Source organism: Onychostruthus taczanowskii, unplaced genomic scaffold, assembly GCF_017590055.1.
Source record: "Onychostruthus taczanowskii isolate IOZ18803 unplaced genomic scaffold, ASM1759005v1 scaffold43, whole genome shotgun sequence".
NCBI classification, from domain to species: Eukaryota; Metazoa; Chordata; class Aves; order Passeriformes; family Passeridae; genus Onychostruthus; species Onychostruthus taczanowskii.
In genome coordinates this window covers 78002-103979 of record NW_024501792.1, presented here as the reverse complement: position 1 = coordinate 103979, position 25978 = coordinate 78002, and the positions used below count along the sequence as shown (strand labels likewise).

At 52.0% G+C, this 25978-nt stretch overlaps 2 protein-coding genes across 3 annotated transcripts; one reads left to right on the top strand and one right to left on the bottom strand.

The window, feature by feature from the left end:
• Positions 1-1210: 1210 nt before the first annotated feature.
• Positions 1211-15462, top strand: BCL9L (BCL9 like). Of its 2 annotated transcripts, none has more exons than XM_041413755.1 (7): positions 1211-1594; positions 3257-3379; positions 4968-5178; positions 5989-6073; positions 6498-8889; positions 9330-9590; positions 10834-15462. In XM_041413755.1, the coding sequence occupies exons 1-7, from the start codon at positions 1294-1296 to the stop codon at positions 11991-11993; spliced, it is 4533 nt and encodes a 1510-aa protein (XP_041269689.1). In that variant the 5' UTR covers positions 1211-1293; the 3' UTR covers positions 11994-15462. The 2 variants fall into 2 exon arrangements, with proteins under 2 accessions (XP_041269689.1, XP_041269690.1); XM_041413756.1 differs by having other exon boundaries at positions 1231-1594; positions 9330-9581.
• A 3390-nt stretch (positions 15463-18852) lies between these two features.
• CXCR5 (C-X-C motif chemokine receptor 5) lies at positions 18853-25070 on the bottom strand. The gene is made up of 2 exons (XM_041413913.1): positions 25017-25070; positions 18853-19929 (listed from the first exon to the last, which is right to left on the bottom strand). Exons 1-2 carry the CDS (start codon positions 25053-25055, stop codon positions 18853-18855), a joined length of 1116 nt encoding a protein of 371 aa, XP_041269847.1. The 5' UTR covers positions 25056-25070.
• Between the last annotated feature and the right edge of the window lie 908 nt (positions 25071-25978).

The following is a 25978-nucleotide window of genomic DNA, read 5'->3' as shown; positions in this document are numbered from 1 at the left end:
CACGGGGAAGCTTCTGGGGTGCATTGTGGGGGTGTCATGCAAAGCATATAGCAGATGTGAGCAAACAGAGTAATGCCTCAGCTTCCATGAACATGTGGTTTACTCTCCTTCGCTCCTGCTTCCCCAATAAGTAAAAATGACTGTGACAGGATTAGGGTTGTGTGTTGGACCAGGGGTTTGTGGTGGCCTTCCAGAATACACAGTGTGATACAGAACTGCATCCCAGTCATCTCTAATGCCTGTGCAGAGTTCCAAGGGGAATATTCCCAGTGTGAGCATGAGACTCTGCCAAGGCAACTAGATCCTGCAAGGGGGCTGCTGCTGCATTGCTCAGCTGCATGCATGTCCCTCAGCCCAGAAACCTCTGTGTTCTGCCCTAACCTCCTCTTCTCTGCCAAACTCTGCCTCAGGCTATGGGGCTATTCAGGTAGCTGAGATGGGTTTTGAGCAGGAGAGCATCATCCAGGCATGTGGCACATTGCATCATCCTCCTGGGCTGGAAGCTCCTGCTAAAGTGGACACCCCCTCACCCCGAGTCTTAAAGCAGGAGCTGGAACTGTCCCTCAGGCCCCTGGGAGAGGCAGAGCTTGTCTGATGAGTGCCTGCACTTCCCAGCTCTGTCCTTGCCTTGGAACCCACTGCCTCCTTCTTGGTTGCCTCAACCTTTGTCCCCTGCTCTGTTCCAGTTTTCTCTTTGTAGGCTTGTGTCAAGACTGTCTGCTCAGTTGTCTAGTTGTCTTCTGTGTGTTTTGCAGCACAGAGGAAACTTATTTATCAGCAAAGGGGATCCCTGAAAACAGTAGGGCACTCGATTTCTCTCTAGGGTCACAAAGATGTCTAAGCTCTGGGAACACCTGCAAAATAGCTCTGAGCATCCTTCTACTCACCAAAGGGCCAGGCTGGCATGGAGCACCCATTTCTCATCCTGGCCTTGGAAATGAGGGCTCTCGTGTGTGTGGCTGTTCCTTGAAGTACTGGCAAGTCTGCCATGCCTGGGTGAGAGTTTACAGCTTGTCATGATGTGAGTGAGTAACTGCAGAGCAGGGTTTTTTGCTCAAAGGGGCCAGGGCTGATTCCCAGCATGAGCAGCTCTGGGCTGTGCCTTGCCACGGACTTTGTCTGGCCCTGTGACCAAGTAACAGCCCCAGTGCTCTGGTCCTGTGCTGTGCCCCCAGCAGCTGCACCCGTGTGAGGGGCACCGTGCTGACTTGCTGCTCTTTTCTCTTGCAGGTTTCTGATTGAAGGGCCTGCGAGCTCCCTCCACTGGCACTGTGGGAAGCTTTAGCCAAGCCAATGCACCCTGACAACAAACTGCCCAGCCATGGCAAGGCAGGCAGCAGCAGTGCCCTGGCCCAGCACCACAATGTGAGCCAAGCACCCACCTGTAACTTGGGCTCAAAGGGTGTGGGGGCAGGCAGCCATGGCAGCAAGGCCACTCAGATTTCCCCTGGCAACTCTGGACTGAAAACCAGCCAGAACACTGTCCCAAACTTCAGCTCCTTGAAGGGCAAGGTGAAGCGGGAACGAAGCATCTCGGTGGACTCTGGAGAACAGCGAGAAGCCAGCACCCCATCACAGGACACAGAATCAAAAGGTAATGCTCCCCTAGGCCTTGCATGTCCTCCTCTCAGTTGCTACAAACATCCTGGCAGGACTTGGGATGGGAGCATCTTTGATTTCTGTGCTGGGTCTTCTGTTCAGGCTTGTCCTGGCTGCCTGTGTGACTTCGCATCACTGCTTGTCACATCTGCAGTTTTGGGACCAGGGTGGCTGAATTCTCATTTGTTTTGCATGTCATTCCCTAAACCATTTGTTACACCCAGAATCTGGCACTGGTTTTCACAGGCTACTGAGGCCATCTAAGCAACAGCATGGTTCACTGAAACTACACCGAATGCCCCTGCATGTGCAATGTGCAAACTTTTAACTTGAGACTGAGTTGTTTTCTATCTTCTTGTTGTTGGTAGAGAGCTGCTTTGTGGTGTTGCAGCTGCCCAACGACTCAGTCATGGTTAGCAAGGAGGTGCTGCAAGGGTCACTGTCTGAACAGTTCTGTGGTTTCATCAGCAATGGATAACTCTTGTGTTACAGCATGTGGCTTCTGGAAAAGGGCTGAGTCAGTGCTTCTAAACCCTTTGCCTGCCCTGTCCTCAGTGGCCTTCCCTGTAACCTCTTGCATTCCATCAAGCTCTGTGATCAGTGGCTGTGTGTGATACTTGAGCATCTCACAGACAGTTGTAGGGGGAGAAATTCCAGAGGTGCCCTCGGTTCCAACCAAGACTCACACCTGGTCTGCAGAGCTGCAGTTCTGGCTTGTGCCCCTAAGGATTTGTTTTCACAGTCAAAGCCATGCTGCCTGACTGGCTTAGGCCAGAGCTGTGTCATGGAACAACAGGTAGAATGTACCTGAATGAGCTTCCTGCCACCGGGAAGGCATTCTCCCCGTAGTGTTACAGGGATTAACCATACACTGCTGATCAGAAGCATTTACAGTTTTATCCCAGAGATGTCTTGTAATCACACTTCACAGTAAAATATTAAAATGGCCTGACCAGAAGTGCCCGAATCTCCTATGTTCCAAATACACTGACAGGTCATGTGAATATGGTCATGATGTAAAAAAGACGATGTAAAAATGTAACGCCAGACAAATGTTTCATTAGTTAAAGCACACGACTGGAAGTTATTCATCCTGTGTCTGATTGCTCTCCCTGAGTCCCTGAGTGCCTTTAGGCAAGCCACTTCCTCTCTGAGCTGCATCAGTCCCATCTGAGAGGGCGGACACGTGGAGGAAGCATACAAGTTTATAGAGAGCATGAAGGCCCCTGCCTGATTGATGTTGACAAAGGGCAGAGTCTGTCTGTTGTTCCTACAAAGGTTGTGAATGTGCCCTGCCATCCTTTAATTGATGAATCAAAGACCCTTTAAATGTACAGTTAATGTCCAAAGCTCTCTAGTTTGGAACTGCAGGCAGACACATCCTATGTGCATAGATTCCTTTCAGGTGGTAAGAAATACATGTCATTCTGAAACTTTGGCTCTCACAGGGAAGTCTCACTAGATCTGGCCGCTAAGACAAGGAGCCCAGACTGAGCAGATGCTTCAGGTTCTTAACCAGTGCTGGGCAGATGTTAGCATAAGGCTTACTGCTCAGTGCATCCTGGTGGGGTTGGCACTGCCAGCGTGCAGCCCCCAGCTGGGCAGGAGCCCAGCCTTTCAGCACCTTGAGTGGCTCTGTGGCCCTGTCCCTTTGCAGGTGAGGTCGCTCCCCGCAGCAAGCGACGGTGCGTGCTGGAAAGGAAGCAGCCGTACAGCGGCGATGAGTGGTGCTCTGGGCCGGACAGCGAGGAAGACGACAAACCCATCAGCAGTGCACACAGTGAGTCACTGCCTCCTCAGCGCTCTGGAGTTTACGAAAGCATCAGCATTCTTTGACATTTTGTAGCTGCAATTCACTTTGCTTTCAGACTGTAACAGGGAGAATATCTGAGAGATGGGGCAAGGTCCTGTGGGGCCTGAGGAGATGCCCGTGTTCTCTGTTGGAGAACCTGAAGGTGTAGAAAAGGAAGAAGAGGGTGGCCTCTGTGCCTGCCAGCGCATTGTTGCCATTGTCTCTGGAACATCCACTTGCACTTCTCAGCACAGTCCACAGCTTGTGCAGCCTGTGTGGGAAGGGACAGTGCTGCTTCCCTTGTCAGCCTGCTCCCAGGTCTGCCTGGCGGGAATGGGTCACGGTGGGGCTGCCCAGGGGCAGGGGCTGGCAGTGTCCCCGCACAGGGTTCCCAGCGATGTCTCCTGTGTAAGTGCTGGGTCGGGCTGCAGAAGCTGCTGCCCAGGGGAGAGGCAGCTGGAGGGGAGCAGGGAGCCAGCTGGGTTAAGGTAGAGGAAGGCAAGGCATGCCTGTGGTAATTGCAGCGCTTAGTAATATTAATTACGGATCCAATTTAGCAGCGGCTGACGAGCGCGGGCCCGGCGGGCGGGGCTGTGCTGCCCCCTGCTGGCGGCCGGCCGCGCCGCAGCAGCGCCCGCAGCTCTCCCCTCTCCCCTCTCTCCTCTCTCCGCTCTCTCCTCTCTCCGCTCTCTCCTCTCTCCGCTCTCTCCTCTCTCCGCTCTCTCCTCTCTCCGCTCTCTCCTCTCTCCGCTCTCTCCTCTCTCCGCTCTCTCCTCTCTCCGCTCTCTCCTCTCTCCGCTCTCTCCTCTCTCCGCTCTCTCCTCTCTCCGCTCTCTCCTCTCTCCGCTCTCTCCTCTCTCCGCTCTCTCCTCTCTCCGCTCTCTCCTCTCTCCGCTCTCTCCTCTCTCCGCTCTCTCCTCTCTCCGCTCTCTCCTCTCTCCGCTCTCTCCTCTCTCCGCTCTCTCCTCTCTCCGCTCTCTCCTCTCTCCGCTCTCTCCTCTCTCCGCTCTCTCCTCTCTCCGCTCTCTCCTCTCTCCGCTCTCTCCTCTCTCCGCTCTCTCCTCTCTCCGCTCTCTCCTCTCTCCGCTCTCTCCTCTCTCCGCTCTCTCCTCTCTCCGCTCTCTCCTCTCTCCGCTCTCTCCTCTCTCCGCTCTCTCCTCTCTCCGCTCTCTCCTCTCTCCGCTCTCTCCTCTCTCCGCTCTCTCCTCTCTCCGCTCTCTCCTCTCTCCGCTCTCTCCTCTCTCCGCTCTCTCCTCTCTCCGCTCTCTCCTCTCTCCGCTCTCTCCTCTCTCCGCTCTCTCCTCTCTCCGCTCTCTCCTCTCTCCGCTCTCTCCTCTCTCCGCTCTCTCCTCTCTCTCCTCTCTCCACTCTCTCCTCTCTCCACTCTCTCCACTCTCTCCTCTCTCCGCTCTCTCCTCTCTCCGCTCTCTCCTCTCTCCTCTCTCCGCTCTCTCCTCTCTCCTCTCTCCGCTCTCTCCTCTCTCTGCTCTCTCCTCTCTCCTCTCTCCGCTCTCTCCTCTCTCTCCTCTCTCCGCTCTCTCCTCTCTCCTCTCTCCGCTCTCTCCTCTCTCCGCAGGCTGTCATGTAGCAGATCCTGCCATGTCCGCAGCCCCACAGCTTGGCCCAGGGTCCAACCCGCTGCCTAACCTGAGCGACAGCAGTGCCTCTGGCGTGCCCCATGGTGCTGGCCCTGCCTTGCGCTCAGAGGCTGCAGGAGGCGGCGGCGGCGGAGCAGGGAAGCAGCCTTCGCAGTTTGTTTACGTCTTTACAACGCACCTTGCTAACACGTAAGCGGTGAAGCCCACACCTTCCCCACTGGTATTGGCTGGCATTGCCACACCTGGCCGGCCTTGTCACACCTGCCTGCTGCATGCAGCGCTTGAGCGCAAGAGAGCTGGAGAAATCCGTGTCTCTCTGGCTGCACTGAGTGGGAAACCTCTGGGATTTGTGAGGTATGCTGGCAGTCCCTGCAGGTGAACAAACTTGACTTAAATGCCCACTTCCTACCAGTGAGGCCTGGCTCTGCACTCCGTTTCACCCACTGTGGAGCCCATGTAGTTGGCATCCAACAAAATGATTCTCCCAAAGCAGTGTGGGCTGCTGGTCTGATTTGAAAGTATCTAAGGGGTGGGTGTGACAGGGAGTGTAATGTAACACACAGTATTCTGCACACAGTTCCTCTCTTCTGTCCTGCATTGTCTCAGCCATAGAGTCTTAGAAATTAGTTTAGTCTGTTTAGTCTAGTCTGTTTAGCCTAGGCTAAAACTAGCCTGGTTTTAGAGCTCTGCTGTAGCACAGGTTCAATGTGGGAGATTCCAAAGCATCTTGGTGACAACCACCTTAGGGCAGCAGGCACAGAGCAAAGCCTGTCACAGGACATGGGAAGAGGGAAATTGAATGGCAAGTGATCATCTGTTGGAGATCCTCACTGAGGGCTGTGCAGGATATATGCAAGGACTCTGAGAACATTCCCCCTCCTTGGTTACCTCCAGGGATTTCTTCCTGCAGAACTGAAAAACAGAGGTGTCAGCTGGGGCCTTGGATGGGTAGGATGGGGCACAGTGCCTGTTCTCAAGTGGTTTGTGCTCTCTCCCCAGAGCTGCAGAAGCTGTCCTGCAGGGCCAAGCTGACTCCATTCTGGCCTACCATCAGCAGAATGTCCCGCGGGCAAAGCTAGACCAGGTATTCCACCTGTGAAGCAATCGTTCCTGTTGGCACATGCTGACGACTATTACCCTTCCAGTCTGATGTGGTCATTCTCCCCCATCCCCTGGCTCAGCTGTGAAAGAAGGGGTTGCCAGAATGCCCTTTCAGTGGGGTGGGAAGCTGCTTTGCTGCAAAATCTCTTTGGCACAAGTCCTTGCTGTTGTCAGCTGTGAAAAGTTTGGGATGGGCCGTGGCATGTTCCCCCGCAGCCACGTGTGCAGAGTACCTGCTTGTGCATTCCTAGATCATGTAGTAGTGCCTACATTTTTTTCCTGCAAGGAATGAAGGTGAACTACCATGAGGCTTCATTTTGGGACAGAGAGGTCTCCTGCAGGGTGCAGGGAAGAATACCTTCCTAGGATCTTTCCCTGCTCAAGTTTCTTCCCCTTTTCTCTGCCAGGCACCACCTGCTCCTAAAGTGCTGGGCGTTGCTGAGCCACTTCCAATTAACCCTCCTGCTGCCAATACTCCACAGTCCCAGCCACTGGCCCCTCAAGCAAATCAACCACAGCCGCAGCCTCCCCCACCACAGCCTCCAGCCCCACCACCTCAGGCCATCACTCAAACGCCTTTGCCTGCGCCCAGCAGCCTGCCCCAGGAAGGGACAAGTGAAGATGGCCGGAGAGATCTGACTCCCAACTCTCTGGGGAACAATAGCAGCAACAACCAGCCTGGAAGTAACCATCCCAGTATGCCCACTGCGTCTGCCAGCACCATGCAGCCTGGGCAAGTGGACTCCTCCAGCACACCCAGCTCCAGCCTCCTTGGAGAGGGCCCAGGGATGCCAGGGAATGGGCAGGCAGGCCTGGGCCCCAGGAACACCATGAACTCAGAAGGGCTCTCAAAGGAGCAGCTGGAGCACCGAGAGCGCTCTCTGCAGACCCTGAGGGACATTGAGCGCCTGCTGCTGCGCAGTGGGGAGGCCGAGCCCTTCCTCAAGTCCAGCCAAAATGCGGGTGAGGGGGGCACTGCCCCTCAGCCACAGGCTGCCCCTGCCCAGCCCCCTGCAGCCCCTGCCAGCATGAAGAAGTATGAAGAGCCTCTGCAGTCCATGATCTCCCAGACCCAGAGCCTTGGAGGGCCCAGCCTGGAACATGAGGTGCCCCACCACCCTGGTGCTGACATGGGACAGCAGATGAACATGATGATGCAGCGGCTGAACCAGGACAGCCTGACACCAGAGCAAGTGGCCTGGAGGAAGTTGCAGGAAGAGTACTACGAGGAAAAGCGACGGAAGGAGGAGCAGATCAGCATCCATGGCCGGCCTATGCAGGAGATCATGATCCCTCAGTCAATGGGGAGCATGATGATGCGCGGGCCTCCACCACCCTACCACAGCAAGCCTGGAGAGCAGTGGCCACCAGGGATGGGCAGCCAGCTGCGGGGACCCATAGATGTGCAGGACCCTCTGCAGCTGCGGGGAGGGCCACCCTTCCCTGGCCCACGGTTCCCTGGGAATCAAATGCAGAGAGTCTCTGGTTTTGGAGGGATGCAGAACATGCCCTTGGATGCTCTTGGGCCCATGAATGCCATGCAGAGGCCAGTCAGGCCTGGCATGGGATGGAGTGATGATATGTCTCCTATGGGAGGCCCTGGGAACTTTCCACAAGGCACCTTGCCCTACCCACCAGGGCAAGGAGACCCAGAAAGGTTTATGAATCCCCGTGCCAGAGAGGAGATCCTGCGGCATCAGCTCATGGAGAAACGCCCAGTGGCAATGCAGAGGCCCATGGGGATATCCAGCAACTCCATGAGCCAGGGCATGGAAATGGAGAGGATGATGCAGGCTCACAGGCAGATGGATCCATCCATGTTTGCTGGGCAGATAACGGGTGAGACCCTGAGCAGTGCCCCAATGGGAATGGATTTTGCAGGCACTCGGGGGATGCTGAGCCCCCCTATGGGTCAGTCAGGCCTTCGGGACATGGACACACCCATGGGCCCTGGCAACCTCAACATGAACATGAATGTCAATATGAACATGAACATGAACCTCAATGTCCAGATGACCCCACAGCAGCAGATGATGATGTCCCAGAAGATGAGGGGCCCTGAAATGATGCCCCACCAGGGCATGAACCCTGAGGAACTGGCCAGGGTTAGGGCTCAGAATGGCAATGGCAGTGCAATACTAACGGGACCCCAGAAAATGATGATTCCCTCACAGTTCCCCAACCAAGGACAGCAAGGCTTCTCGACAGGGCAAGGGTCTTATCCCAGCCTGCCCCAGGAGATGGGCAGTGGCTCAGACATGTTCAGCCCTGAGCAGGGCACCATGCCTGTTGGGAACATCAGTGGCACCACCAGACTCAGCCACATTCCTCTGCCTCCAGCCTCCAATCCCACTCCCACACCAGGGGGAAACCTGGCCAACATGCACCCAGCACCTTCCCGGGGGCTGGGCCGCCGGCCCTCTGACCTCACCATCAACATCAACCAGATGAATTCCCCCAGTATGGGTCACCTCAAGTCTCCCACCCTTAGCCAGGTGCATTCACCACTGGTCACCTCCCCATCTGCCAGTCTCAAGTCCCCACAGACACCCTCACAGATGATCAGCATGCCACCTTCAAACCAGTCTGGACCCCTCAAGTCCCCCCAAGTGATGAGTTCCTCTCTCAACGTCCGGTCTCCAACTGGCTCACCAAGCCGCCTGAAGTCCCCTTCTATGGCTGTTTCTTCCCCTGGTTGGGTGCCATCTCCCAAAGCCACCATGCCCAGCCCAGGAGTCAACCAGAGCAAGCAGACTCTCAATATGAACTCAACTGCTTCCATCGGAGCACTGGAGCAGGGTATGCTGGGTGTCTTGTGTGTGAGTGCATGTCTGTGCTTACTTTTGATGAGTGTGTGGACAGGGTTTCTCTCCAGCCCACAAGCTCCCTCTGGAGCAGGAAGACACGTGTTCCTGTGCCTGGCCCCGCATCTCACAGAGCAAGTATGTTTTCCCAGGAGTCCAAACAGGGCCGTGTCAGGTAGATCTGTGACACGTGCAGCAAGGGCTGTGTCTGTGCTGGGCAGTCAGGGGCAGGTTTCAGTGGAAGTCTGTCACTGCTCTGGAGCAGTGTCTCTGCATGAGCCTTCTCAGAGTCCAGAGAGTGCTGCACTGTGCCAGCTCTGTGCTTTGCAGCCTCCTCTGGCCACTGCTGTCAGAAGGAGGGGACAGGGTTGCTCTCTGGTGGGAGCAAGCCATTGCATGTGAACAATATTAAGTTGATCTCTCTCTTACTTGCAGGATCTCTCCCTTCTGGGCCTCGGAGCAGCTCTTCCGCACCAGCCAGCAACACCTCTAGCACCATGAATCCGAACATGCCTTTTACTTCCTCTCCAGATCCATCCCCTTCCCAGAACCCCCTCTCACTGATGATGTCCCAGATGTCCAAGTACGCCATGCCCAGCTCCACACCACTTTACCACAATGCCATCAAAACCATCGCCACCTCTGATGATGAGCTGCTGCCAGACAGGCCCATGCTCCCACCTGGAAGTATGTCAGGTATCTACTTCTGGAGGTGGGCTTGCAAGGGGTCAGACTGTCTTGTGGCTGCCAGTGGACCTGAGGCAGCAGGTGGAGAAAGTATTAGGAACTCTGATCTCCGCATGACTGCCATGTCACATAGCTTAAATTTCCCCTTGTTGTAACAGTCTGTGCACATCCCTGCCCTCTGCCCTGGCTGTCCATCAGCTTCTGGCTTGGATGGAAGGACATGAGCTGGTCTGGCTTGAGAAGTCCTTCCACAAGACCTGGAAGTTTTTTACCTTTACCCTTGGAGATGTATTGGGCCCAAGTTTTCATGGCTCCTGGAGTTTTCTCAGGTCCATGACTTGCAGGCAGAGGTCTCCTGCTTAGAGGCCTTGTGTTCCTGTGCAGTGGGACAGGGATGCTCTGAATGGGGCTTGGGAGTCTGGTGTTTTGAGTAGAGCCCAAGTGCCTGCACAGGCAAGGCTGTAGCACAGTTGTGATTTCAGTAGGCCAGATACGCTCCACTAACTGGTGGCACTGGTGAGGACATCTAGGCAAATGAGTGTATTTGGTCACGTGGTGACCAGCCCAAAGGGGAATTCCAACATGCTCTACCACTTGATTTAGGGGTCTAAAGCTGTCTGATAAATATTTTTGTCAGTTTTGAAAATGAAAAATCAACTTTTTGACTCTTTCACCACTGAGCAGTCACTTAGGTTGACCGCAGGCATGCAAATGCATTGGCTGCCTCCGCAGGCACTGATGGCTGCTCTGCTTTTCTGATGGGCACAGACTTTCCCGCCCAGACAGCACCTGTGCTGGGCTGCTGACTCTTCTGCCTTTTTCCTCCTCAGCACCCGAGGTTGTGTGGTCACTGGAGCTCGCTGGGTGGCAAACCCTGTGGCAGGCAGGGGTGAAGGGTCACTCCTTGCTGCCTTTCAGGTAGCTGAGAGCCCTGATGAGACCATGTAAGGCACACACAGAGCTAGTCAGGGCTCTAAAATCAGGGGAATGTAAGAAATTACAAATCTAGCATGGGACTGGATGAAGCTGGAAGAGCCCTCTGGTGCTTGTGGGCTTGGGGAATTGGAGTTGGAGACACTTTTTCCTGATGTTGGTGCTTTATAAGCCCATCTTGGAGCTGTTTTCTGAGCATCATGCTCCATGCTCAGGTCATTCTGAACAGGACTGCTTGGCAGGCTTTCAGGATGTGGATTTTACAGCCCTGAAAGGTCTGTAGGAAGGGTTAACTCTTCTCTCTTTTTCCTGTCCTTAGGCGTGACGGGGAATCAGCCAAATCAACTGCACTTGAACTCTGTGGGGCCTGGATCCTCTCAGAGCCCCATGGGAATGAACCTGCCTGGTCAGCAGCCCCTTTCCCACGAACCACCCCCCACCTCCATGATGTCCTCCCCAAACCCTCTGGGCTCCAACATTCCTATGCATCCAAGTGGGCCAGGGGCGGGCGTGCCCCCCCAGAACCCCATGATGCTGCCCCCGGGTCCCCAGGACTCATTGAACCAGCAGTGTGGCCCTGTGCCCAACAGTTCACAGATGATTCCTTCCAACCAGCTCGTGTTCCCCCGCATGCAGCAGCCCCACAATGCCATGCCATCTCCTGCCGGAGGCATGCCCATGGCCCCCAGTGCAGGAGGTGGCCCTGGGATGCAGCAGCATTACGCGCCAGGGATGCCCTTGCCACCCGAGGACCTTCCCTCCCAGCAGCCCGGCCAGATGCCCCCTCAGCAGCACATGATGGGCAAGAACATCCCTCCTCGGATTGGTGACCCCTACCCGCCCGTGCTTCCTGGGGTGGCGTCGGTGCTGAACGACCCCGAGCTCAGTGAGGTCATCCGCCCCACGCCCACGGGGATCCCGGAGTTTGACCTGTCCAGGATCATCCCATCAGAGAAGCCAAGCAGCACCTTGCAGTATTTCCCCAAGAGCGACAGCCAGGCACCCAAATCTCAGCCTTCCAACCTCCACCTCATGAACCTGCAGAACATGATGGCTGAGCAGCCCCCCGTGCGTCCAGGTATGAATGCTCCCAGCCTCCCCGGGCAGCAGGGCGTGCAGAGGGGACTCAGCATGCCCATGTGCCATCCTGGACAAGTGCCCATGCTGGGCAGGACAGGCATACCGCCCCAGCAAGGCATGATGGGCAATAGCATGCACCAGGGCATGATGTCTCCGCAGCAGAGCCTGATGGCCCAGCAGAATTTCATGCTGATGCAGGCCAAGCAGAGAAGCATGTCTGTGTCGGGGGAGATGTATGCCCAGACAGGACATATGATGTCACCTCAGGGCTCTCTCATGGGGCCCCCGCCTCAGCAGAACCTCATGGTCACACACCAGATGAGGCAGAGGAGTGTCTCCCTGGACAGCCAGATGAGTTATATCCCTGGGCCTGGGAACATGGCGAACTTGCCTTTTTAACCCTGACTGGCGCTCAGGGCTGGGGCGGGATGGGGCTGCGCCTACAAACATTTTTAAACCTTTCTCTGGGGGCGGGTTGGGGGCCAATGCCAGTGGAGGACACCACGTGGCATGCTTTTCATATCGGATTTGCCTCTACACAGCAAACCAGATGTGCAGTAAACTTGATGTGAATTGGGTTTCTTTTTCCTTTCTTTTTTGGGGAAGGGGAGGGTGAAGAGGCTGGGAGTGGGGCTGTTACTTTGAACCCTGCGTGGTGACCAGGGACATCCAGACCTTGTGGCAGTTTGTAAAGTTTTCACTTATGGTTTTCCTCCGTCAAGTGTTTTTCTTGCCCTTTTTTCCTCTCTCTTTTTTTTGTCCTTCCTTTTTAAGCAACCAAAATGTGCAAGAGGGTTTTTGGAACTAGCTGTAAATAGGTCGCTGGGAAAGGCAAAATTTGTGCTGGTTTTTAATTGTCCTGTATTTCTGTGTTTTAATAGAAGCCTCAAAACATGTTTTAAAAAAACAGAAAGAAAAAAACATGCTCAAGGCAACAGTGTACAAGGATTGAAATCTCTCCGTGGGGAAGGCAGGAGGATCCCCAGGGTGCACAGGGTGTTGAGAGATCCCATTGTAGAGTGACTCTGTCAGACCTGTGTTGTTCATGAATCTGAATGGTTTTGCATGTGTGTGGAGAGGGGGTGGTGCAGTGTCATGCAGCTCTCAGGTCCCATGGATACATGGATACTATGCCGGGTACACAAACATAACCACTCACCAAGGGCCATTGGGCAGGGGCGGGGGGAGCTGATAGCCCCAGTGAAATGCTGCTGGAGCGGTGCTCATCTGGCAGGGCAGAGGCCACAGTTTTACAGGATGCAGCTGTTGCTGCTCTCTGGAGAAGCTGCTGTGTCTGGGATGGGAAGGATGCCGGCCCTTCAGCTGGAGAAGCATCAAGAATCTGGGCTTCGCAGATGGTAACGTGCTGGACCTGAAGATCTTGACCAGCTCTGTCACCTCTACTCCCTTCTCTTCCCTTCATGCTGTGTCCCCTGTAGGCAAGGTGTTGTGGTGGGTAGGGACAGATGGGCTTTGAGGTGAGTGGGGTGATGCATTCCAGTGCTTCCAGGAGAGGCTAGCTGGGAACCCTGATCTTCTGCAGCCTTCCTGCACCAGTCCGTTACCTATCCATTACCCTTCACCACTGCGTCCTGCTTCCCCGCCATTGAATGCCTTCCCAGGTTTTCCTTGTGCTTGTCAGTCCTTCATCTGTAGGGTTTTGCAGGCAGTCTTCACTCCATGATAACCCCAGCTACTGGCAGCAGCCCTGCCCTGTGGCACAGGAGAGGTCCAGCTCTTGAAGAGGGCCTGTCCTTGAGTGCAATACTCTACCTCAGCGTTCAGTGTCAGCATGGCCATCCCGTGCTTCAGACAGAAGAGGCCAAAGTCGAGTTGCAATCTCTCATTCCTAGGCTGGCAAAAGCATGCCATTTGGACAACTCTGGCTTTTCTGGATGCACTCCACCTTTTCCATCCTGTACTCCATAAGGTCTTCCTGCATGCAGCCCTGATAGTCTTCCCCATGTTTTTTCACAGAGGGGAATGTGTCATGATGCACGCGCGTTTCTGCACACATCACAGCATCACTGGACCTCTGTGAGGACTTGCAGTTCCAGCATCCAGTGGTGAACCTGGGGCACACAATTGCTGGAGGAACGCTGCTTGGAGGATTATCTCTGCAGAGCCAGGCTTAACACACTACCTCTCTTATAACAGAGCTCACCTTTCCCAACTTGCTGTTGCCAGGAGGAGAGGGCTTTGGAAAGGGAGATTGCCAAGTGAACAGCAACACTTTTTATCAGGTTGCAAGCTATTTGGAAAGGCTGGTGGGTGCTGAAATATCAGCACAGCAGTTGTCTTGATCCAGTCAGTGAGAAGATGGAATTGTAAAGTCCAGTTAGGAATACATTGAAGCTTTGTGGCATTTTGTAGTGCTAGGTGAGAAGCATGGGTTTGGATCTGAGGAAGGATCTTGCTCTAGTCTCCTGCTTTGTAGGAGTTTGTTGTATACAATGTGAGTAAGTAACATTTTTTGAAGTAGTGAAACACACATGAACAATCATGAGAAGTTCTCCTTCCTGCTGAGGCAGTTTGAGCAGAAGAATAATCTTCAGATCAGGCTTTGGACCTGACATGTTAGCTGGTTGGATTCTTGATCCTTTCGGTGTGTGTTTCATGCGGGAGGATGTGGCTCAAACAGATGTAGCTCTTTCTAAGCTTGACTTGCCTGAAAGGCTGTAGCTTCTCTTGGCTGCTCTTCAGGCTGTTGGCTGCTGGTAGCTTCTCGTAAACATCCAAATACCAACTACAGTCCCAAACTTTGCTCATCACCTACCAGCAAGTCTTGGCTAATTTGAAGCCATAACATTTTCTATATGGAAGTTTTTTTGTTTGCCTGTAGATAGCTGTTGTTTTAGCCTGGTTGAGATCTCCATGTGTTTGTACTTTCCCTCTTGTCCCTTTTGCCCAGCCCAACACAGAAGTTGCCTGGGGCTTGCAGTCCTCACTGTGTCAGCAGCTCGTTGTCCCTGTATCAGCAGGAGCCTGCAGGCTTGTGGCACATGCTGTGCAGTGCTCAGTAGACTAGTGCTGAGTGCTCACAGGGACATGGCAGTGTGATGCTATTTCTGCCTGGCAACAGGAGGAAGACCTGTCCTTCAGTGACCAATAAGCCTTTTGACTCAGCAGCCATGGATACAGAAGGGAAACCCTGATGCTAGGTCAGAGCTGAGGACTCTGGAGCAGCAGTTGGTGCTCTTCTGCAAAATCTCACTGCCCTGGAGCCAGCCCTACCCCTACCACTGTGATGGCTGAACAATGGGGAGAAGAAATGCTGCCTAACACCCCTGTGCCCTGAGGGCTGCTCCCAACCATGTCTGTGGTCAGCAATGTGGCAGGAGTTCCTTTGGAGGCTCAGTGACAGCCAGTCCTTGTTAGACCCGGGCAAGGTTTGCCATCAGCTGGTTGCCCACTGCCGTGACCTGTGTCTAGTCTTGTGTCTTGTAGTTTATTGCTCGGCTCCTCACCTTGAGTTCTGTGTACTGACTCCACCTAATCACAGTAGAAGGTTTGCCCATCTTTTAGCCATGACTTTGCCATGTTTTTCCAGCTCCAAAAAAGCGAATGCTGGGAAACTGCATCTTTCAGTATGTTGGATAATCACACACCTGGAATTAGCTTTCACATTGAGGTAAAGTTGACTGACCTGTTCTCTGTCATCCCATGGAGAAACTTCCCCAGTCATTTTGTACCATTATATAAATATATATATATAAATATAAATATATAAATACAATATGTGAAGACATCTTATTGGTTTTTATTTGAAACAATTTTTAGGCTTGTTTTTGGGTATCTGTGCTGCCTGTAATGTATTGACCTGTTTTATAGGTGCCTTTTTATTAAAAAGACAAATTTCAAGACCTGACCCTGTGCCTGTATTTTTCCACATGATTTTCCACAGAACTGCAGCACAGACAGAGTGTGAGAGGTGCTGGAAGGTTTGCGTGGGTATCGAGGGAGCCCCTTCTCTGCAGCACTCCCAGGCACACATTCATTCATGCGTTCCCTTACTTGCACTCACCCGTGCATGCTCCACTGCCTGCCATGGCCCTGTGATCACTGTGTGTGTGTAGCAGGATGCTCTGCTGGAACCCCAGCTCTGTCTCCTGGGAGACTTGGTTGCCCTGCAGGAAATGCAGAGCAGTGTGCTGTTGTGAGGGTCTTCATGTTCCCATCTCTGGGGCTGCCTTCATCAGAGACCAGGGCTTCCTCTGGTTTGTCTGCTGGAGCCTCGTTCGCAGAGCACAGTCCGGGCTGGAGGTGCAGAGGCTGTGCTGTGGAGGGTGGTGGCACCGCCATCCCACGCATCATCTCCCTGCTTTCTGCAGGAGCTGCCTTGGAGCTCCCCTTGGCTCAGTCTCCCTTCCCGGTGGCCTGGGTGGGCAGAGTGCATCTGCCTCACTCGGCAGCCGTGGCACAGGGGCTGAGCAGAGCTACACAGGGGAGGATGAAGGTCTGCCCGAGGGCTGCAGGGGTGGCTTTGGCAGTGTGAGTTCTTAGCAGGGAAGCCCACTCTGGGGAAGGTGTTGTGACAGCCATGCAAACCTTGAGGAGATAGCAAGGATTTTGCTGAGTGGAAAGCAGAGCTTCTTCTGCAGTGAAGGAAAGTTCTTCTTGCTTTCTTCTTATCCACTTTCAGCAGGCCGGCTGCAGGCAGCTGTGGGAGGAACAATGGCAACTCTTTGGGGAAGGTCTGCCAGCTCTGAGCCAAGCCATTCCCAGGCTGTCTGGGCCAAATGTAAGGTGTAAGGGCAGCTTTCCAGTCAGGTTAGCAGCTGCTGTAAAACTGGGGCAGGAGGTGCTGCAGTTAGTGGAACAGGCTCCGTAAAGCAGAGAGGTAATACAGGTCTGGACTGACTCTGAACACAGCAAAGCCTTCTGTGGCACTGGTGAAGGGGAATCTGAGCAAGGTCTCCTCTAAGCCCTTTGAGCAGAGCTTGTCAGAAAGGTGCCATCTGCCCACTTAATCCTCTCTGATGCATCTCCCTTGAATAAAGTGACACAGCTACAGACAAACGCTTACAAGCTCTACACATGAGAAGATGGTGTTTTAGTCACCTGTTTATTACATCTTACCTCAAAACTTCCTAAAGGTTTGTACATACCAGTGCTAAAAGCTATAGTAACAATAGATGTGTAGTCTGTTCACTCTCATTTGAGTGCAGATTTTTACTTTGTGACCACTGTAAGAATTTTGATTATTATTGAATACTTTGATTATTATTTATTTCAATAACATTTTCATGTAGAAACACTGTTGTCACCATAACCTGCTGGGGAGGTGTTTACAATGCTTCTGCAATGGATTTTCTCACTGGTACAACCGTGGAGAACACAAGTGCAGGCTTAAGAGACTTGTCCTTCTCTGCTGCATGTATGTGCCTGAACAAGCACAGTTGCCATTACCTGAAAGTTTCATCTTTGAAGATGCAGTGCTGCAGGAAATGGAGGACTGCCTTATAGTAGATGAGTTTTCTCCTCAAGTCACAATGTGAGATCAAGCTATTGAGATCTCTGCTTGAGTCAGGCTGAGGTTATGTGGCTGGTCTTTATAGCAGGGCCCTTGAGTACGGTGAAGTTCACCTGGAACTGAGCTGCCTGCTAGTGGGATGAACTTCAGAAGTGAGGTTAGCACAAAATTCCTGCTGCAACAGGAGAACTAACATTGTTTCAACATTGCTTAAAATGTGAAGTGAAGGGTAGAGGAGATTTTAAAGTGTGCATATGAGGAGGGTGACATTGGTATGTATGGCTCTCCTACAGTTCTGGCCACAGCACTCTTTAGGAACAGAAATGTCATGGAGCAGTGTTGTGGGCCTGCTGCCATGTTAAACTGTGACAAGACCTCCTAGGCAGCAGCAAGCTGTCTTGAGTCTGCTGGGGCTTCCCCACACACCAGCTTGTGGTGTAAGAATTAATGATGGGGAAAGCTGCTGCTCTTACTTTGAAGCAAATTATCATCAAGCTGCCCTGATCTGAGCAGTTTCTGCATACTTGCAGTTTAGGGCAAGATCACCACCCAGGTCTGCTCTCTGTAGACCTCGATGCAGTTAATCTCTGAAAGCCCTGTAGGTGCAGGTGGAGGAAAACTAACAGAAAGCATAGTGCAAAGCAAAATGCCACATTTCCTCTAGCCTTGCTAAAAACAAAGGAGACTTTCCCTTACTCTGGGGCAGTGGGTCTCTGCTCTCAGAACCCATAAATAGCCATACAACTAGCTGCCAAAAAAAAAAAAAAAAAAAGTTATACCATCACCTTTACAAGGCTGTGTGGTTTCTCTCCCCTATGTGCGCTCACAAGACAGAAGACATCTCCTCAGATGGTGTTCCTCCTTAAAGGAAAACTTTTGCATAGTCAGGCATTTAGTTGAGCAGCCACTCACAGGAGATCATAACAGCAGTAAAACAGATCAAATGAGTGGGGAAGGATGCAATTGGTGTCAGGAAAGGAGTCTGTTTCAGGACACTGAAATCTTTCAGTCTGCATTTAGTTGAGCAGCCACTCACAGGAGATCATAACAGCAGTAAAACAGATCAAATGAGTGGGAAAGGATGCAACTGGTGTCAGGAAAGGAGTCTGTGACACTGAAATCTTTCAGTCTGTGGGAGGACCTCCTGGCACGAGCTGTGTTGGGAAGTTGAACGTGTTGTGGCAGGCTGAGGGGATGTTATGCAGCAGGAGGACAATGTTGCAGTCAAAGAACGTCCAGCACTGTGTGCCCATGCTGTTGGATTGAGCTTTGCAGCCCCCATCAATCCTACCTGCATCTCTCCAGTTGCAATGGCCACTGAGTCTCACAGCTTCCCTTGAGCATATGTGTACCAACTTAGCTAGTGAAATGGAGACCTGCTTACTGACATGACTCATTTACTTGGCTGCACATTTTTCCTTAACCCTGGCACCCCAGTCCTGTGCCTGGCTTTGTGCACAAGATGCCTGCAGTCTGCTTTTCAAGGGAGAGGTGGGAATGTCAGGTTCAGCCCACTTGAGTGCCCATCTTCATTCAGCTCCACAAGAGCAACCATCAGACATCAGCGTTCACCAACAGCTGCCAGATGGATCTCTACAAGTTTGAGAACCAGGAAGAGCCAAGCAAGGTGTCTGATGCGATTTGGGTGTTTGGTGGCTATTGGACCTGTTTCCTGAGGAGTGAAGGAAGTTGTGGGGATGCTTGTGAAACTTGTAACTGAGACCACAGCAAGTGTGCCACTGGGAAGGAAAAACCCAGTTCTGCCCTGCAGGCAGCCTTTCCCAGCTAGAAAGTGGAGATGGAGGTGGTGTTGTCAGACTCTATCCCACTACCCTTCCTTGTCACCTCCAGAATCTCCTGCAGGGTCTCCTGGCTTATGCAGCCAAGCTCCTGAAGGATCCGGAAGAAGTCATTACGGAACTTGACCCCAATAAAAGCGTAGAGGATGGGGTTGAGGCAGCAGTGTGTGAAACCGATGGCCTCTGTCACCATGATGGCTGTGTCCAGTTGGTCTTCCAGATGGCAGCTCTTGGTGAAGGCTTCTAGCTTGGTAAGTGTGTTCAGGAAGATGACGATGTGGTATGGGCTCCAGCACAGGAGGAAGATGCCTGTGACCAGGATGGCCACACGGACAGCTTTTTGCCTCTGCAGGCGCTGGGACTGACACAGTGCCCGGATGATGGCCATGTAGCAGTAACTCATGACCAGCAGGGGCACAAAGAAGCCCACGGTGTGGTAGAGGAAGCGAGTTGCCAGCCATGCATTGTTTCCATCAATCCCAACCTCTGGAAAATAGCAAATGCTGCGGTTGCTGTCATCTGTCCAGACTTCCATGAAGACGAGATCGGGTAAAGTCAGAAGCAGTGAGCAGAGCCAGACAGCCGCGCAGGTGAGGTGGATGGAGCGAGCTCTGCGCTTGCGGTAGGTGTGGATTGCATAGACGATGGCCAGGTAACGGTCCACTGCGATGCACCCCAGCAGCATGCTACTGCAGTAGAAATTGATCTTGTGGACAGCACTGAGTATCTTACAGAGGAACTTCCCAAACACCCACCCAGCCAAGCTCTCCACCACACTGAATGGGAAGGTGAACAACAGTGCCAGGTTGGCCAGGGTGAGGTGGAAAAGGAAGTTTTCTGTGGTGGTACGAGACCGCTTGAACCTCTCTAAAATGACCAGGACCAGAGCATTTCCCAGAGTCCCCAACACAAACATCAGCAGATAGATGAGGGGCATGAAGACCTTTCTGAAGGGGTCTCCCTGGTTGCCAACCACAGATGAGGCTGGGTTGAAGCAAAAGTAGCCCTCCAAAGAAGGGGTGGTGTTCTCAGCTTCGTAGTAACCGCTCAGCTCCACCTGGCTCTGGGGAACAGAGAGAGTCTTGTTAATGGAGGGGAGTTTCTCAACACAAGAACCCAGTCCCCCAGCTGCACCTGACAGACCTAGAGCAGAGCACCCCCATGTCCTGCAGCCCACCTGCACCACGAGGTGATGCTGTCTGCAGTGGGATGAGGCCCCTCCTGCGTAGGAGGCCCCTCTACTGCCAGGAGGTGCAGCAGCAGGTGGAGAAGGTTTTCTCCATCTGTGACAGTGAGGGCTGCTCAGTCTGTAATCTTTGACTGGAGTATTTGGGGACGTTTTGGAGTCCAATCAGATGATCAGTTTCATCTTCTGGTTCTTGCCAAGTTACCTGCTGGCAAAGTTTGCTTTCTCACATAGAATGGAACCGTCCTCTACCAGCTTTCCCGATTTTTCCCACCCATTTCCTACATGGACCACTCCTGTCCTGCCTGCTGCCTGCTGTCAGGTATAAAGGTGGTAGGATTCATCACACAGCACATCTGTACCTCAAATTCTGTGCAGTGAACCTGTCCCCTTCTTGTCATCCTCAGAGGCCTGAGAGCTGCCTACGACAGAGCAAGGTGAGGTGGGGTCAGCAGCAGCTGCCCTTTGAGATCGCTTCCCACACTCGGAGGAAGGCGTGGGGCAGGTGTTCAACACAATGGGAGGAGTGTGCACAGCACCTCTGAGGCGCTGTGGTGCCATAGCTGCAGGAATAGATGATGGAGAGAGATCTGTTCTGTAGATAAACCTTTCTGTTGTGAATTAATTGCAGTCAGAGCAGGAAAGAGAAGGGAAAACACCACTCAGACCCCAGACTAATATCCAGTAAGGGAAGTGCAATAGAGCTGCTGCAGATGTGACTAGCCCTTGGCTTGCTGTGTCTTCTGGATCGCCTGCATTCAGGCTGAAGCTGAGGGCAAGTCTCAAGTACCAGGAAGCTGGAATTCTGCTCAGGATAAGCTCCCTGGATCGTGGTCATGCTTCAGCTGGCCTTACACAAAAAGAGAGCAGTGGAGGAGGCTTGTGGCAAACTGAATATTAGTGACAACTGGGAAGAGCTCAGCAGCAGTCAGCCTGAGGTCCCCCACCCACACCCTCTCTGGAGACCTGTGCTGAGACTTCAGTGTTGACCACAGCGGAAGTCTCTGCTAATGCTTTCATACCTTTCACTGCCAGCTGCAGCAGTTTGCACCTGCTGCTCCTTCCCTCATCAGCCAAAGTTCCTGTCTAAAAATACCAGCCCTGCTTTACACAGTTTTAGACCTGATTTTGGGGTTTTTTGCTCACCCAAGGGGCTACTAAGCAAAATTACTGTGACCAGCCTGGAGTCTTGTGTTGTACCTAGCTAAGGAAGAGTGATTTATGTTTCTTCTCTCTCAGGCAGCTTTCCCTGGGTAATGCCTCTGCACATGGTTGTGGGGGGTAAAGAAGTCACTTGACAGCAGCAGGGCTTATCTAAACTCCTCTGCTACTGACACCACCTGCATGGTTCCAAGAGGAGCCTGGGCATGCTGATGGGGCATAAGTCTATGGGGCACTACCAAACTCGTAGAGCAGAGAGCAGGCACAGGCAGTCCCCAAGCAGTGGATGGTAGGAGGGTCCACTCCCTAAGAGCACTCCAGTTTTCCCAAGGGAATGAGTCCTTGGGAAAAGTGTGGTATAACCCTGCCCAGCTCTTGCTAATCTAACTGTGGGGCTGCAAGCCTTTGGTGAGAAGCATTTTGTATTACCAAAGAACTTTTATTTTTCTGGTTTAGAGTATGATTTTGGGCCTTAAGAAATCCCTCCCAGTTATTTTCCTATCCAGCTTGAAAGTATTTCCTGCCTACTCTGTACCCAGACCTTTCATGAGGAGCTAACAACACACAGAAATCTGTGATGTGTTGGCCAAGGCCAGATCCTTGAACCTCTCTATAAAAAGCAAAACAACCTAAAAACCTTTCCAATTTTGTGTCGTGACCAAACCAGGCTGCTCAGGCTGTGCAGGTGACTGTGCTGAAAACCCCAAACAGATTATATGTTGGAATGGGAAATTTCACTAGGAAGAGGTTGGACAATTCCAGCTTTGGAAGGAAAAATGAAATTATGGAAAACAGCAGGGTTTGCTGGCTGGAGTGTGAGTCCTCCCTTGCAGCCATGCCAGCACCATCGATGGCAGTGGATGGGCAGCCTGGGCAGCGTTCAGCAGCTTTGGTTGCTGACCAGTTTCCAGATCACCTTGTATTTGGAGCCGGAAGTGCAGAGGCTGAGTGCCACTCTCAGACACCATCTGACTGCTGATGGGGAGCAGGTAGGGAGGGCTCTTAAACCACTCACTGTGGGTGGGGGAAGCGTGTGTGGAGCTGTGTTTGAATCGTCCTTGCCTGCATGTCTGAGCAGAGCAGCACATGTGGGTAGGAGCACACAGAGATGAGTTGGAGACAAAGAGGATGAAAAATCAGAGTCTGGGCTGAGACAGGAAGGGCAGGGACCAGAGCTGCAGGAGATGCACTGAATATGGCAAACTGAGGCTTCTGGGAACTCTGCTGCAATTCTAGGACTGGAAGTGGGTGGGTGCTTGATCTGGGATGGGATAAATCAACATTGAGCAGGCAGAGGGACCTTTGTACAGGTCTTCTGCATGACAACTGCAGCAGATTTGGGGGTGGGAGAAAAAGGGTTGTCTCTGTAATAGAGCAGTCAAGTGCATGCCTGGGAAAGCTGTTCCTGCATGCTTTTTGTTCAGGGATCCCTTTACCCTATAACCTGCATCACAGAGTTATTCTGGTCTCCGTGTGTCAGCTGTTTTTCTCAGTTCCCCACAACTATCAGTGATCAAAATATTTGGCTGTAGAAGTGAAGCAGCTTGTCCACTGTTACGGATTTTCCATGGGAATCATTCCCTTTTAGTTAATGCCAGGGCTGGGAGCAGTAAATCTCATTTTCAAAACCTTAGAAATGCAATTGCCTACATCCGTACTATCTACTGACAGAGCTTCTGCTCATGACTTCTGCAGGGGCTGAACCAGGGAAATCCAGGAATAAGACCAAGGCCTGTGGAAATGCCATGTTACTGCAGTGTAGGTGCCTTAACACTCTTAAGTCATTTTGGTCCCATTGCAATGAAAACTGGCCTGAGTAACCTCAGGGAACCTGGTGCAGATCTCAGTGGTTCTTCTGCAACTTGTTTTTGGATGTCTAGTCCACAGCTGAGGAAGGTTAGCAGGCAAAGCATTTTTGGTATGGAGAAACAGGGTTATCATTTTGGGCATGGTACTTTTCTGCAAGGTTACAGAGTCAAATGGTCTCATATGGTACCAAAATTTAAGTGAGGCCCTCACTGTGTCCACTGTGTGATACTGAGATAAATGCTCTTTCGGTGTAAACGTTCTCATAATTTTTCTTTCATAATTACTCAATTGATCAAATGATCCTCTCTGCACAAGGCAGGGTTTGTGTTGCCACCTTGACAAGACACTATGGAGGCCTTTTTTTCAAATATTTATGGGTAGGTTGCTGCTACAAGCACTGAGTATAAGTAAAGCAACATATGGCACCACCAAAGCAAATACAGAGATGCTCATGTGATATCTATGGCCTCTGTGTTCCAGGGAGGGAGCCAAATCTGGGAAGCTGCCAGGAGACAGAGGTGGGAAAAAACTCCCAACTGCAGAAGTATGAGAAAAGGTCTAAAACTCTTCCTGCTGTGGCACCTGACTGTGGGCGTCTAGTCCTAAAATTTCCTAAAATCAGCTGGGTTCCCCCACCCAACCCTCCTCCCGCCCCTCACATGGGGTTTCCTTTATGATGTAAAAGAATTCACAGCAGAGATAAAATCACTAAGCTAAGGATTATGGAAAGTTTTGTATGCAAAGAAAAGGAGGTGAAAAAGGTTTGAGTTTGGTTTTAACCTCTCAGCAAATTTTAGGGCTGCCATTGAACTTCAACAGAGGTCTGGGAAAGAAGTGTCTTCTCCAAGAAAGTTTTAAAGGAATGACCACCATTTGCAAAGGACTTTTATACTGGATGAATCAGAAAATAAATAAATAGGGTAGGGCTTGCTCTTCCCTGCTGTGTAGGAAAAAAGGAGGAACAGAAAATTTGGTAACAATTGAATCCAACATTTCTCTTTTTGGAATAACTAATCCTGAGGTCTGCTGCAAGGAACCACTGTAGTAAAAAAATTAATTCTGAGATGCAATATTTGAAAACCAGGCTAATGATAATGCTGCTGTGTCCTTGTTGTTGGATAGCACAACACAATCTATAAGGTGCAGCTGCTCTTTTCCACTTGTAAAGGCTGGGAAGAGAACTATGAGGTAGAATACCTGGTGTCATCACTCCTTGTTAGGAGTAGTACTTGCAGCTTATCTTGCACTCTTTAAAATTCCTCTCTTGTAACTATACAGCATGTTCCCCTTTCAGCAGAGTGTATGTGAAGCCTGTGTGTATGTAGAGCCATATGTATGGAAGCTTGTATGTGGAGCAAGCAAGCAGGGTGGTCATACCAAGGGTTTTCACACACGGAGAGAAAAGACTGGGTTTGCTTGGGTACTCCAGTTGCCAAAGGAGACCAGATAAGGTGTACAGGGCTTTGCACGCTGTGCACACAGTCATTTGTATCATTGAAGCCTGGTGCAAAAGGTGCCCGGCTCAGAATAAGTGTTTTATGCCCACATTGTGCTAATGGCTGTGCAGACAGCAGGGCAGCAGGAAGCAGAGGCTGGGAGAGGCTGGCAGCACAGAATGGGACTGCTGGAGCCCCACTCTCCAGGTGAGTCACCTGGCCCTTTGCAGAGACTCTGGTCTGTGTCCTCATGCAAGGACAGGGCTCGGGCTTAGTGCCTGCCAGCGCAGGTCCCGGCAGCTTTCCCCAGCAGAATACCCAGTACCCCTGGATCACAGTGGCTGTAGCCACACTATGCCAGCTCTCTGCAAGCAGCAGCTTGTGGTCAAGTCTGGACTTAAGGGATGCAAGGACTGATTATGCTGGCATAAGAAATGGCGCAAGCTCTGCCTCTGCCAACAGGAGTGTTAGAAGATGGATGGCCAGAAACCTGGCCTTTCAGCCCACCCCAGCTCTACCTGCCGTCCCTGTTATCAAGCAAAGCCAGGCCCAACTCACCAAGTCATAGGTCTCTGATGAGTAGCTGACAGGCCCCATGGTTTGAGGGGCAGGATCCGTCTCTCCTCCAGAAATTGCTACAAAAGTTCTTTTCTGGGGTGGAGTTAATAATTTAAGTGAGCGGGGAGGGGCACAGAATGTAACAATAGAGTATTTGCAAGGCAAATGAGCTACAGGCATAGAGGGACCTGATTGATGTAAAGATTAGCATCTAGCTTTATAATCTTTTTACTAGTGCTGTAAGTTGATTTTTAAAGTACAGTTTGAAGAGTCCATATTCCTTTGGTCCATACCGCAGAAGATCCAGAACATCTTTAGGTCTTCCCTGGAAACCTTCTTGCCCACAGCTGTCCTTGTTACAGGTGGTCTGAAAGGCTTTGAAAAGTTCTGTGCTAAGGACCACCCTTACCAGAAACCTCCTGGATCCAGACACTTCTCTGGAGCTGTGCAGGACTTTGAACATGGGTATGGTCTGTATGATCATCATTCTCTGCCTTGGGGTCCTCCTGGCTGCTTTAACCCCAGTGACTTGTAGTTGTTTTCTGCTCCTTTTTCTGCTGCTTCACCCCTCGTCTGGGCTTAGGGGAGTGTGAGGTGGCTTGCACAGGAAAACAAAGCCTTAGCAGTCACTCTGCAAGTCTAGAGCAGGGCTAGCAGGGGCTGGGCAGCTTGACTTTACAGGGTCAAGACAGGAAATCAAGATTTTCCCTGCTCGGGGAAATGGGCATTTTGTTCAGTGATGTCACAGCAGCAGACTCACAGTGAGAATGCCCTAGTCTGGGTCAGCAGAGCAGGATGGCATTGCAGCTGGCATTTTGGAGACAGCTTTTCCTGTGCGAGCAGCTGAGGTGGTTTGACAAGCACAGTTCTTGTCCTCCTCTTGTCTAGCTACAGCTGCATCAAGGCCTCTCCACCAGCAAGGACTCTGGTGGGACTTTGGACTGGTGAAGGAGGAGGTGGTG